Source organism: Dipteris shenzhenensis, chromosome 1 (assembly GCF_047967505.1).
Source record: "Dipteris shenzhenensis isolate YYH24624 ecotype China chromosome 1, Dip_SZ_1.0, whole genome shotgun sequence".
Taxonomy (NCBI): Eukaryota; Viridiplantae; Streptophyta; class Polypodiopsida; order Gleicheniales; family Dipteridaceae; genus Dipteris; species Dipteris shenzhenensis.
The window spans coordinates 9,817,124-9,832,051 of record NC_141596.1 but is presented as its reverse complement, the minus strand read 5'-3'; the positions used below and the strand labels follow the sequence as shown (position 1 = coordinate 9,832,051).

Here is a 14,928-nt window from a genome sequence, read left to right as displayed (position 1 = left end):
CTTCGCTATCACTTATGATTAAATTACCTAGGTAATACTGAATCTCTTCTACTATTGGTTGTCTTATTCTAATTATGTTTAAGAATTCTATGTATGTTGGATCTTCTAGGTGACGTATTGATGTGTGAAGGAATGAAAAGGTTGCAGTTGTCCAGAAACCCGAGTTTTCAATATAGCATTTTCTACAGAATTCAATTTCTTGCACCTTGCATTTGCATACTGGAGGTAACTGGGACATATCTCCGAATAAGAGCATCTTTTTATTTTCAAAAGGATGCAAGATTATTTGCTTGTAAGTTTCGCACAGTTGTCTGATTACTGTGTTTAATGTTTGGCATGTCATCATTGAGATCTCATCAATTATTATGATTTCTACATTTTGCAATTCTATGTATCATTCGTCTGACACTGGTAAGGAGGCAAAGAACATATCATGTCTCTTTGGTAGAGCAAACTGATGATGGACAGTAGTTACTAATCGACTTAGTCTCATTGCAGCAACTCCTGTTGCTGTTGCTAGAACAATCGATTTTCCTTATTTTACATAACTATAAGTAATGTACTTGATCATAAATGTCTTTCCTGAACCAGGAGTACCACAAATGACATGAAGTCCTGTGGGTGATGCATTTATCTTTTCGTAAATTTCTTGTTGTTTAGAAGAAAGAGTTGCATTTTCGAAATCCTTAAACTCGTTCATCATTTGAAGTAATTTTGTGCGTGTTGTGTTATGTATATTGGTATCTTCATGAAGGTCAGTTGAAGCCATGAAGGAGTTCTGAATAACACGTAATGGGCTTTTTTGGAGTATCATGTTTGTTAGTTGGTGGCAATTTTGATCTATTAGCAAGTGCACTTTGCAATATTGATCGATAAGAGTTTCGATGTCTTCTTCTGTTTTTACAAGGTCTCGGATATGGCATTCTAAGAAGTAAGATTTTGTATGATTGTTTTCAGAAATGAGCTCATTCTCATTTCTAAAATTTACGTTCTTTAGTAGAAGGTTGTAAAAAAATCCTTCAAAATGATGAGCAGGGTGGTAATCTGTGAAACGTACGATCCGTGTTGATGGATATACATAATTTCCAAAAGAATCTATGATAATTATGTTATCTTTGTTTTTTTTCTTTGACTTTTGGACATTGTATTTTTTCCAGAATTCATAGAAGGTCAAGTTCTCCATGACACTTGGACGATCGCAATATGCATCTATAGGATGCATTATAGAAACACAATGTTCACGAAGGTATTTTTCGCGCATAGATGGGGGAGAGGAGTCAATGAAATGTACAGATTCGCTTCTTTGAATGGTAGATATTTGTAAGCATGACAATGCTGCCTCTGTTGGAGATGTTGGCTTTGAAAGAATGTATGCAGATATCATTTTTAATTTAATTGGATCTAGATTATCTAGTCCTAGAAGTTTCGCATCACCAGGATTCAAGTTCATGTGTCCCATGGGTTCGGTTTTCATAGCATATTTTAGAAGGTAATATGAGAGGCATGTGTTTGTTATTTTCTGAATATTCATATGTGCTTGCCACAAGAGTAATATTCCTGCATGGTATGGAACGACATTACGATGTTCTAGTGATGGACGGAAGTAGATCCATCTTTGTGTGAGAGGATCTATAGTAGGTTTAGTATCTAAATGTATTGGATATGGAAATCCGTATTTGCATTTGTGGTTTGTGGTTGAGTCAAATAGATTGCATGTTGGCCTACATGTGTGGATTTGTTTTCTCTTTACCATATAGTTAAGCTTTCTTTGAATTGAATTCTCTGGCCAGTTATTAAAATCATTCATGTGAGGGATATGTGCATCTATCTGGTTTGATCTATGTCTTGTGCATCTGTCCATAGCATCATGTGTGCATGCATAGATCCTCTATTTTGTACCTCATATCTTATGATGTGATGGTTGACTCTACCTAGTAGTCCTTTATCGCACAGAATATATCTTGCTAAGAATTGTTGCAATCTAACATGGAAGAGCACTACGCATTCAACTGGACAATCTCTCCATGTGAAGTTTTTATTGAATTGTTTAGCAATGGTTTCTATTTGATCGATTTCACACCATCTTGTGGTTGATACCTCATCTGCAGTAAGTGTAAGGAATATATTGGGAAGGCCCCATGTGCCAACCATTGCCATTAGATCTTTTAAGTTTCTACAGTGCCATGAAGGAGATCCAAGAATAGAATTTGGTATCTGAAACTTAAGAATATGTCTAATTATCTCTTGTTCAGATATTCTTGGATCTTGTCGTCTTTGTTGGTCAATATCTGTTTGTAATAATGTAGTTTGAGTAGAGTTTGCTATTAAAATAGATTGACGTATTTGGTACATCAATAACAAGTATGGTTTGTAAAGAGTGAACACGGAGAACAATGTTGATATTCTCATTTTTAAATATACATTGAAGAACATCTTGCCGTCATGAGCATCATATCCAAAAGGATAGAGGAATGGTCAGAAGGACTGAGCATTACATTCCATCACACCCCTTTAATGGGAATGTCCTTCCTCTGCGTCAAACCAAGAGCTAGTCGGTGTTTCTCGAATAGCTCTTTACCGAGTGGTTTGGTAAAGATGTTTGCAACATTCTCTTTGCTATCACAATGCTGCAGTGTGATGTTACTAAGTAAGACTCTTTCTCTGATGAAGTGCTCTCTGACATCAATGTGCTTTGTTCTGGAGTGATATACTGGATTTTTGGCCAATGCTTGAGCCAATTGATTGTCACAGTATATTGTTGTTGGCTTTGACTCATCTAAGTAATATGTTTCTGACAATAGTCTTCTGAGCCATATAGCCTCACATGCACCTGTAGTGAGTGCCCTATATTCTGCTTCAGTCGAAGACAAAGAAATAGTTGGCTGTTTGTTTGACAACCATGATATAGCACCTTGACCAAGGAAAAATGCATATCCCTGTGTCGATCTCCTGGTCTCCTGATCTCCGACATAGTCACTGTCATAGTATCCATGCAATCGTGGATGACTTCCTCTATATTCTATCCCAAACTGTCTTGTACCTCTGATGTATCTCAAGACTCTTTTGGTTGCATTCCAGTGAGACTGTTTTGGATTTGCCATAAACTGTGCTAGTGAGCTTACTGCATAACAAATATCTGGCCGTGTGATTGTCAGATATATAAGAGATCCGATGAGTTGCCTATAGTATCTGTCATTGACTGTAGGCTTTTCTGAATCTTTAGTAAGTTTCAAACTCTGTTCCATGGGAGTGGCTACAATCTTGCAATCTGCCATATGAAACTTCTTCAGGAGACTGTCAACATACTTGAGCTAACTCATAAATGTGCTATCTGAATCTCTCCAGAACTCAATTCCAAGACAATAGTGCATAAGTCCAAGATCTTTCATGTCGAACTCTGCAGATAAGTCTTGTTTCAATTTTCTAATGAAGCTATCCTTGCTTCCTGTCACAATCAGATCATCTACGTACAAAAGTACAATAGTAATGTCTTCCCCTTGAACTTTGTAGTAGAGAGTATGATCTGCATTGGACTTCATGTATCCCAGATCAGCAAAATACTTGTCAATTCTGCTGTACCAACTTCTGGGTGCTTGCTTTAAGCCGTAGAGACTTTTCTTGAGATGGCAAACCTTGTTCTCCTTTCCTAATTCAACATAACCTGCTAGTTGTTGCATGTAGACTTCCTCGTCTAGATAACCATTGAGAAATGCATTCTTGACATCGAGCTGATACACATTCCATTTGCTGAGTGTCGCTAGTGATATCAAGAACCATATGGAATCCATCTTTGCTACTGGAGCATAAGTCTCATCATAGTCTTGACCATATTGTTGTGCAAATCCTTTTGCAATCTGGCTTTGTATCTCTGAATACTACCATCTGGATTGTACTTCACTTTATATACCCATTTGTTTGCTATGGCCTTCTTTCCTGGTGGAAGGTCGCATAATTCCCAAGTGTTATTTTTATACAAAGCATCCATTTCTTCATTCATAGCAGTTTGCCATTCTGGCTTGTCTACTGCGTCTTCGAGGTACACTGGCTCTTCTGTAGCCATGATGGTAGTCATAAGAGCATAGTTGGTGGTTTCCACCTGAATTGCTTTGCCTTTCTGAGCATATGTCAATCTGGCTGGAGGTCTGCTTTCCCTAGTAGACCGTCTGAGCCGATGTGGCTCTGCTTGGGGTGTTGCTGGCAATTCTTGCTCTTCTTCATCAACCTGTTCTGTAGATGACTGTGAAGTCGATGCTTCTATCTCCTATGTAGGTGAGGTTTTCCATTCTGATTCCTCATCAAAGATTACATCTCTGGAGATAATGACTTTGCGGTTGATGGGATCATACAATTTGTATGCTTTGCTTTCTTCACTGTAGCCAACCATGATGCATTTGTGTGACTTCGCATCCAATTTTCTGCGATGATCATCATGTATGTGGGCATATGCTATGCAACCAAATATGCGGAGATGCCCAATGTGTGGCTTGTGTCCAGTGAATGCTGAAGTAGCATGCTTCACAAACCTTTCCAAGAAACTGTAGCTTCAGAATCCCAATTGCCATATTCTGATTCCTGAGATCTAACAAGTACTTGAAGTTGACATGACCATATCTCTTGTGCCATTTTGCAAATAGTGGCATCTGTTGCATTTGGGCTGACATGGCATGCTTATCTGGTACTGTAGCTAGCATTCTGTATAAGCGTCCTTTCTTGACACCTTTTGCTACTAGCTGACATCTTTTGGATTTGTCTCTGATAGTGCATTCATCACCGTTGAAGATGACTTTGTAGTTGTGTTCCGTCATTTAACCTACTGACAAAAGGTTCTTGCTGACCTTCGGAACATAGAGCACATCTTTGACTAATCCTTTTGTACCAGTGAAATTGTTCATAGGGATAACACTTGTCCCTTGAACTAGATTCGGTATATTATCTGCTGTGTAGATGACATTTTTCTGTCCTTCTAATGGCTTCATGTCTGTGAACCATTCCTGATGATTTGTCATATGAGATGATGCACCGCTATCGATGTACCAAGGATCCTGTTCCACTTGGTCGACTTAATAGCTGTAATCCTCTTTGGGATTGAAATCAGTGTCTAGGTGCATTGTATCAGTCTGATGCAATTCCTCACTTGCAAGAAACATATCTCCATGTTCATTTGCAAAATGACTATGACTAGAATGTCCACCACGATGATTTCCTCTTCCTCGGGAATTTCCTCGGTTACTGCTGGATTGACCGCCTTGGTCGTACTGCTTCTTGCGGCAATCTCTTTCATAGTGTCCAAACTTGTGACAGTAGTTGCACTGAATGTTTGACACATTGGTAGATGCATTCCCTCGTCCTTGGAATCTTCCTCGGTTGGAATGATTTCCTCTTTGCTGATTTCGATGTTGCTGATGCTGATGCTGATTCTGACTTTGATTTTGTTGATGATGACCCCTTTTCTGATATGATCTACCTCTGTTTCTTCCTTTGCCTCTGCTTCTCTCTGAAGCTGTGAATGCCTGATCATTAGAATGACCTTTACGTGCTTGAATGGCCTGAGTCCTGAGTTCTTCACTAAGTAGGACTGACTGAAGTTCTTCCAGTGTCGGAATTTGCCGTTGGATGGCAATACTCTGGACTAGATTCTCGTATCCCTCTCCTAGTCCATTCAAGATTACTTGAACCATTTCTGCGAGGTTCATAGTCTCTCCTGCTGCTGCAAGTTGATTGTTGTAGTCTTTGATGCGGAGTACATAAGCATGACCGATTTCACTGCTGTTGCGGAAACTCTGGTTGATCTGGTTTCTCAGGGTGAGAATCTTGGATGTGTTCTTGGACTCGTAGAGAGCTGCGAACATATCCCATGCTTCTTTTGATGTCTTGACTGTGTTGAGTTGTCCTAGCATGATATCTTGCACATTCTGCTTGATCAGGTAATAGGCATACTTGTCTTTCTTATCCCATTCTGCTTGAGCTCGGGCAATGGCAGGATCTACTACTGCTACTGTTTGTGTAGATGTAGATCCCTATGTAGATTCCGTTGCTGGTGCTGTGACAACAGATGGAGTGGAGCTACTGGTGGCTGGATTGTCCAATGGTCTAGGTGTAGACCCATCAACATACTCCCATTTGTCCTGAAGCACAAGAATGGTCTCCATTAGGTATTTCCATGTACCATAATTGGAGTTGTCTAACTTAGCAGATGCCTCCAGATTGAGGTTGCTAGTCGACATGGTGCAAAAAATGTACTCAAAAAGTGTCCTGAAAATCTCTGTATGAATCAACTGCAAATACACTGAAGATGCCAAGTGAAATCTCTGTACCGTCGGTGAAGATAGAACTGTAGTATATAAAATCTGATCTGTGTTACAAGGCTTGTGACAATGATGCTGGGAATAGCCAAGAGGCTTTACAAGGCTGAAAATGATGTGCACGATGCTGTGAGATAGCCGAATAGGCTTTACAATGGTGGCATGTATGTGTGAAATTAAATGCTATCTGCCCACTGAATCAATCTGCAATGCCTCTGAACTCTGAGGGGTTGCTATTGCAGTTCCATTGAAGAGCCTTTGTTTGCTGAAGGCGTTGTAGGAGGCACAGATTCGAGCCTTAGGTAGAGGTTTACTAAGAGAACCTTTTGGCCCTTGAGCTGTTGTAGGAGCTCTGTAAGTCGCAGGGTTGCTTTGTTGATGAGATCTCTTCCTATCTCTCAGAGAAGAAAGCACTCATGAACCTCTCACAAAGTAGATCTCTCTCACTCAATGGAGATCCCTCATAAAGAAACTCTTTCTCACAAGAATGAACACTCAAAATCTCTCTCAAAATGGATAGACGAAAATTTTCTTTCAAATGATAGATGAAGATCTCTCACCGGAAGTGGACTCTCACGGAGAACACTCAAGAGAACTCTCAATCTCTCTCTCACAAGAAGGATGGTGCCTCAGCGGAAGGCAGAATCACGCTCTGATACCATGACAAAATATGAAGAGGGGAGAGGAGAAGAGTGGAGATGAGGAGAGAGGGCACAGCTAGAGAGCACACCACAAATGACTAACTGTACACTAGATTTAGTTGAAAAAATAGAATATATACAAACCCTTTTAGGGTTAGGGTTAGGGGATCTAACCCTTTCCTTTATAGCACTCTATAAGGTTAGTACTATGCACATATGATCACGTGATGGTGCTATGCACACATGATCACATGATGTTGAGCGTGAACTCTCAACAGAGCTAGCCAAAAGGTGCGGACAAGAGTGGCTCCTGAACGTTCTATCACTGGATCTCTTCACCCAAGAAAGTGATAGTGATTCTGTGAGGAGTTCCAGATTTACTTGAAAGGGATCAGTTGGGAAGAGCTACGTGGAGCAGTCCCAAGGTTCTCACTTTATAAGTTCTGAGGCTCGAGTTTGCAGATTTTGGAGAATGATTGGATTGAAACAAATCAAGCATGCTTGGTACTTTGCAGAAGGAGGACAGGTTGGTAGACTGCAAATAATGGACATGAGCAGTTTGCAAGGAGTAACGAGTTTCATTGGGCTAGCAGGTTCCTGTCATGTGGTAGGCCATTGGCATAGGGCTCGTTTGTCGGGTATCTACACAGATTGTGGTTGGCTTGATCAGGTGGGCATTTGCCCTATAACAGGGCCCCATCGATGGGGCCAAGGTATTATCTTGCGCGCAGCACGGAGGCCAGTGATCAGCATCCATCTTGCCTCAGGTTTGGGCTGCATTGAGAGCAGCAGGGAGGCCAAGGATACTTCACAACACTCTCTGGAGCTTGAACACGCAGGTTGACAAAGGTCAGAGGATCTCTCGGGAGGCTTACTAAGAGTGCAAGCCCAAGAAGGCCATGAACTAAAATAGAGGACTGCTTGCCATAAACTGAATGGAGAAGTCCATGATTACAACATAAACAGGGAGCAGGATGCCCAAAGCCAGTACCAAACCATAGATTCTTGTTTGTAATCCCTTATTAATAACGATAGCCACCATTTTCAAAACCTGGCATAGGAGACAAACCCTGTAGAAGCAGCTGAATAGACGTAGCACAAGGGGCCACGAACTAAAATAGAGGACTGCTTGCCATAAACTGAATGGAGAAGCCCATGATTACAACACAAACATGGAGCAGGATGCCCAAAGCCAGTACCAAACCATAGATTCCCGCCTGTAATCTCTTATTGATAACGTCAGCCACCATTTTCGAACCCTGGACACATCCATGTGACTCCTATTTGTTGCTAGTCATAGTTGCATGAATCTCTTAACCTTGTTCTAGAGTTTCCATACCGGCATACGAGTCAAACGTAATATTTTCCGGCTCATTGATTTTTGCCTACACTTGTGCAACCTTGAATTTTTTGCTCTATTTTGATATAGGCATCCATACCATAGGCACCTCCTCGTGATGATGTTTAATCCGTAAACCAACACGTGCCAACTCCTATAGATGGCTCAGAACTGTTACAACCTGGGAGAGGAGACTAAAAAGAACCATATGGATTCAGTCTGTTGACATGGCAGGTCCAGAAGAGACAACAGCATGGAGTTGCTAGACCACAGTCAGGATCGGACATACCTATGGTATGGATCAGCACCAACGGCTCCACAAAAACAGAGCATTAGATCTAAGGCTGCACAAGTGCTAGTACAAGGGCAGATGTGGCTTGGGTTGGTATGCAATGGAAAGGGGCAAGGATTGGGCCAGTAAAATGGACTTGAAGCAAGTCAGGCTCACGGCAAGAGAGGCTGGGCTAGTGGCAGCTTGCCACATGGCCAGGCATGGCCTGCAAAGCCCAAACAAGGGAGAGAACTCTAGGATCACTCATCGAGACACTCCCCAGTTGCATACGTTCAAAACAGTTTAGCACTTCCTCACAAAGCCCATATTCAACATATGCTCCAATTATTGCAGTTCATAAGACTACCTTGTGAGCACAAGCCTGTCAAAATACATCGCTTGATCCCACAAGGAATCCAAACTTGGCATACACACCAGCCAAGTTGCTGCCAACAAAATGATCTCTTTCCAATTTCAGTCTATCATTCTCAAGGTGTGTTTCTTGGACTTTTACTATGGATCGGATGCTACCACAAGCTTTCAAGATGCAAATACATGTGACAGCAGTGGGAGGTACGCCCTCCTGCATCCATTTATACCATTACCACCACCATCTGGTATCTTCTCCTCTTTCCCGCCCAAAACAGTTTGCGGCTGTTTTGACTCAGATTGTGGCTAAAGAAGGCTGCCCTACACAGCCATACGGACTACAAAAGGAGTCAAAGCAGTCTAAAGACACTGCATACAGGCCCGCACGATGGATGGGTTGCCCAGATAGCCATTTGGGAGCTGCACGCAACTGAGATAGCGCAAACTGTTCAAAATATTCTCGGGCTGCAGTGGACCAACGGCATGATTCTGAACAGCGAACAGGAGGGATCACATGTTACCTTGGAAGGCTTGGGATTGGGACCTGAATGGAGCTCAACAACAGGTTGGTTCTGAAGATAGCTGTGAGGAGTTCCAGATTTACCAGAAAGGGATCAGTTGGGGTGTTGCTACAAGTTCTTCTGAAGAAGAGTTTGGGAGACCTGCAACAGAAGTGGCATAGCAAAAGGCCATGCAGATAGAAAGTTGCCAGCACATGGGACCACAAGTCTGGGGCAGATTGCTGGTGGGGGTGATGAAGGGCAATCTGTAGGGTTGGTTGACGTAAAACTTGTCATTTACAGATTGGAAAGCCCGTTGGATCAGCCAGATCTATGCTCTTCCAGTAGGCCAGATTTGAACAGGGGTAGACCAAACCCTCCCCTATATAAAGACCCCAATTGGTACTACTGCAATACACCTGAGAAAAAGGAGCAAATGTATGGCTCACCGTTGAACTTCTGTCACTTGTACCCCTGTGTCAGGTGCATGGAGATATAGTGGCTAGACAAACAGTTGGGTCTTTGCCACTAGTTACCACCTCCAGAAGGGAGTTTTGAAAAGACAAAAACTCTGCATCAAACAGCTAGAAGAGGTGCCATGTGTGCTGCAGCATTGGGAAGGGCAATAAAGGGCAATCAAATTTGGATCAAATGCAGCATATAGTGCACCAATAGGGGCCACCAAACAGTAGCAAGCGGCCATCTAAACCTGGCTAGATTCGACCAGCCGAAAATGGCTGCGAATTCACAGACCACCTACTGGGGGCCGGCCATGGCCTGCCTACTGGGCCCTTTCCTGCACCTATAAATGCACCATTTCTGCCCCTTAGTTCACACATGCAGACACATTTTCAGTCACCGTTTGGAGCTGCAGCAGGGCGCTTCTCTCCCACAGCTACTCCACTGGCGTATCCAGCAGTTCCCATGCAGCTGCTCATCTTCACGTTGCCCAGTTGCTGCACAGTTTCCTGCATCAGATTTGTCCCAAGTATGCTCAGCTTATGCATCCATTGGGGATATCTCAGTCAGTTTTGTAGCAGCATAGCATCAGCTTGATACATTGATCTGTATCCATTTTGTATTCAGTTTTGTATCCATGTACAGTCAGTGATTAACATGCATTGTTTCCAGCTTTTGTAATCAGAAATAAGCATGTGTACAAAGCATTAAAGACATCCGGTGTGCGATGTATTCTTTCTTCATGCATTCATTAACCCTTTCTTCATGGCATGGTAGAAGTCTCTGCATGTTATATTGGTATCAGAGCACCATGGCTCTTTTGGATCTGAAGAAGGGAGTCCCAGCATTCACAACGAGGCTTGGAATATCCTTCACGGATCTTGAAGCCTGCAACAGGCACAAGAACGGGGATGTAGTCGGCAAAGAAGGGTAAATGGTTGTTTTCTATTTTGTCCCCGGACAAGTGGCAGCACACTACTCCATTAGCCTCTCTCTCCCTTCCTTCATTGCACATTGGGTTGGCTCCCTTTGTCACTCGTGTGCATTTATTAGAGCAGCAAAATGAGCGAGGATTTTTTTTGTCAGTAGTTGTTGCAACAATTGATGGGTCCAGCATCACCTAACATGGGCCCGTCCAATGTTGTAGCTTTCATTCGAGTGCTCAAGGAGCAAAATGGACTCCTTTCCAAGTAGCTCCTGATCTAGCATGAGATCCAAAATGAGCCTGGTCAGGCAAAGAAGAAAAAGGAAGAAGCTATGGCATTGAACTGTTTTCATCTCCTGTTGGAACAAGACCGCCTTGAGGAAGCTGTGCATCAAGCCCACATCATGTAGAGTTGGTAGCATCGGAGGATTAGCGGTTATGAGACCCAGAAGCAATGCTTTTACGGCATCAACAGTCTGAAGTCCGTCCACCTGCCTATTAGTAGCTGCTAGCATGGGTTCATCGTTCGCTCAGGGATCTTCTGGTCCAGGTCATAGTGTAGTGGACTATCCTTCAGCAGCACTCACAGGCAGTTCTACATCCTCCTCCACCCATGAGCGTTCAGGCTCCCACCACAAGGACCCTCAATTTCCTCAGTTCTCATGGGTCTTCCATCGTTTGGGACATCTAGGCCCATGAGATTCATTGACGATGAGTCTCTTCGGTCTACCACGCTCAGTCAACTGTAACTGTTTTGATCCCTATGACTCACATTGTACCTCCTTAATATCAGGACTTTTCAAGTGGCTTAGTTTCTGGTCCCATTGGGTTTAAATCTTTGCAAGAGGGTTGACTCAGCCTTCAGGATCAATTACCGCTCACAATGAGTGTATCACTTGCATGTGTCAGCAATGCAGAGGAGTCACATTCACATTGGTATCAGAGGTCTATCCTTGACGGCTTTCAAGGAATCATCAACCTCCATATTGCTAACAGCGGCAACTGTTGTTGCAACTCTCACTTGCCTAGGGAATTGAGGAGGAAGGAACTCAGTGGATGGATCATCCTCCATACACAAGCACCACTACTGCAAGTGCTAGGGAGGAATTCTATGGAGGGATCCTCACTAGCTGCCAAGGAATCATACTCTGTCCTGTAGACTACAATCGTGCTATGCAGAACTTGGTTCTTGGATGCGCCTGCGATGAGAACAACAGAGACCTGCGTCCCCAAAATTTGTCGAGAACTAGAAACTAACGATTTGTAGTTGAATGCACACAAAGATAAATAGAGCTCCTGGTTGATAACCTCCTAGGATGAATCAAGAATTATAATGAATTGTGAAAATCATCTGTGTAGAGTATACCTCAAGGTATATGTCCCCCGCAGCTCGAAGAGTGGTTTGCTCTACACAGAGGTCCATTCCAAGCGGTGAAGCAAAGGCACCACCATCTCCATGACTTTGCGTTGCACATTCTGCGTGTACTCGTCAAGCCAGGTTTCACTGGCCTGTCGAAATAGTTCAGAGAGTTTTTTCCCCACGATGGCACAATGACGATTCATGTACCTGATAAGAAGCCTTGCTAGGTGCTTGTTATCCACCTGATTTGCTGAGAAAGCTTTGACAAGCCTCTCCATCAAATACGTTGATAGAAACGACATATCCTCACACCCACCAATACCTCCTCGACAGCAGGAAGTTTGAATCAAACCCCTTTGAGCTTCTTCTGCCACCACGAGGATTCTAACAGGCCGGTGAATTGCAGTGAATGGGGCTGGAGTTTTTTGAGGGGCTGAAGGAAGAGCTTGCTTTCATCGTGAGCGAATCGACACACCTCTATATTATTCTGCTTTTCTTGCCTAGTGAAGCAAGGCTTCAAAGCCCTTGAGGACAACCAAGCCCTCTTCCTAGCTCCAGAAGGCCATCTTGTACAAGAAGCCCTCCGTCTACTTAGCCAAGTTCTCTGCGCCTTACTGATGTGTTATTTCTAGGTAATCAGCAATGCAACGCAACATTGCGACATTGCTGATCCTCTTCCCTCCATTGTAGCAAAAATGCACGAGCATTCGAACGCCTGGTTTTTTTGTCTAGCCTCGTTGTCATCTTCCTGCAAATGATCCGCCACAACTTGCCTGGCGTTCCTAGAGAATTCGGTTCTCCTCCACGCTCGAATGATGTCGCTCGATTGTAAACCTTCACAATGCGTCCGCATCCACGCAGCACAATTCCCTGTCGACCAAACTCCCATCAAGTCAGGCCCTAAAGCACCAAGAAAAAGAACGAAAACAGTCCTTTAATCCTAAAGATGAAAAAGAATTGGCAAGAGGAACAAGGAGTGATTGGAGCACCAGAAGGTGTACTGAGTGTTCACCTAGACCTCAAAATCATAGGGAGGGTGCATTGTCGATGGAGCAAGGGTACGTTGGAAGCCAGGAGGAATCGGTGATGGCAAGTCAAGAGGATCCTCGAGGAGAGGGACGGTTATTTGACACGCTTTTACCTTTTGTTAAACAGCAATAATCTAGAACCAATATGACACGTGGCTTCATTTGAGGGCAGATTTCCCTTTCATGTCACAATGCTACCTGCCTAAATAGAGAGATGTCACAATGCTACCTGCCTAAATAGAGAGATGAACCTTCAAAAGAAGGACCGCTTTGGGAAACATTACAAAGGAAATGCCACGTCACCTTCAAAAGTAACTTACAAGAAGGATAAGGCTACCCTTCAAATGTGAGGGCTGCACGGCAGTATGACTAAATAGGTGGCGTACACGATAGTATGACTTAAATGCATGGCGTACACGGCAGTATGGTATACTGTAACATTTCAGGTACTTTCATATGCAGCTGTCGTACGGAGTTCAGTCTCTTCAGTACATACGTGGAAAGGAGAGCCAGTTCGGAGAGAAATTTTCTCCCTCGTGGTGCTTCCGCATGGCTCTTTATAAGCCCAAGAAAGAGCTCTCTCTCTCTCACAATTGCATAACAGATCTTCGCTGAGTTTGTTCGAATTCCAACCCATCTGTTTTCAGTCTTGAGCGGACGTACGTACGATCATGGCCATGGTGATGGCACGCAATGTTGTTTGCGTGTTACTGCTGCTATCTATAGTGACGAGCGAAGCGGCAAAGATCGAGACGTTCAACCCAGCGAGCTGTGACGGATCTGCTACCAACACCTTCTACGTAGGCGGTAATACTTGTCAGACGTTCAATGACCAGGGTGCGGTTCGCATCAGTGATGTTAGCAGCGGCACTCGTGTGTCCATCCATAACCAGAAGAATTGTGAAAGCTACAGTAGCGTTGCCCAAATCTACGGACCAGGCTGTGTGGTCCAAGGTGCAACCAAGCTGCGTGCCGTCTGGATTCAGGGTTGATCACCATTATCGGGTGCGGCCCCTTCTTATCTTAACAGGAAAAAAAATTAGACTTAGATTTCCATTTTGGAGAGCAAATTGGCTTAGTTCTCTCCCTACCTCATGAAGTATTAGCTATAAGTCTGATTTCTGTCCACTGTTCAAGAATCTCGAGAATTTGCAATGTTTAAAGCGTGTGAAAATGCGAAAATATGTTTTACAAGTGAAAAATGAAAATGTTGTAGGTTCATTGTGTATAGTTTGTACGTTTTTTGTGAACAATGTTTGTGCCATGGATTGACCATGTAGTCCCCCTTTTGTTGTTTGCAGGCATCACGTCAGTAGCTAGCTACGTATGCTATATAATGAATAAGACAAGGCAAGCTTACGAGGATGGATAGTTCATGCGCCCAAGGACCTTCAAACGTTGCAGTGCAACGCTTGTCTACATCTCTTTTGTTAATAATATAATCTACATTGCCTTTATAAGGAATCCGATTTTGGAACTCTTTTGGAAGGGAATAGTTCGCTATGGCGTATGTGAGTTAAATTTTCCTCCTTGCTCTCTTGGTCTCGATCAAAGCAGTTGATTTCTATGTGTAGTGGGACTTTCTAGTTTTGTGGTTTTCATCCCCTCACTGGCAATCCTACAAATGATATATAATGCACCTGCAACATTTTCAATTTCACTCATAAAAAATATTTTCTTAATTTTGTAAAAAATCTACAAAATTTTAAACAATTTAGTTATAGTTTAGCTAAA

The 14,928-nt window shown here is 42.9% G+C and overlaps 1 protein-coding gene across 1 annotated transcript; it reads left to right on the top strand.

Annotated features, from left to right (window-relative positions):
- Nucleotides 1-13,799: 13,799 nt before the first annotated feature.
- LOC147905347 (uncharacterized) lies at nt 13,800-14,673 on the top strand. The gene has a single exon (XM_087380602.1). It carries the CDS (start codon nt 13,866-13,868, stop codon nt 14,184-14,186), a length of 321 nt encoding a protein of 106 aa, XP_087236728.1. The 5' UTR covers nt 13,800-13,865; the 3' UTR covers nt 14,187-14,673.
- The last annotated feature ends 255 nt before the right edge of the window (nt 14,674-14,928 follow it).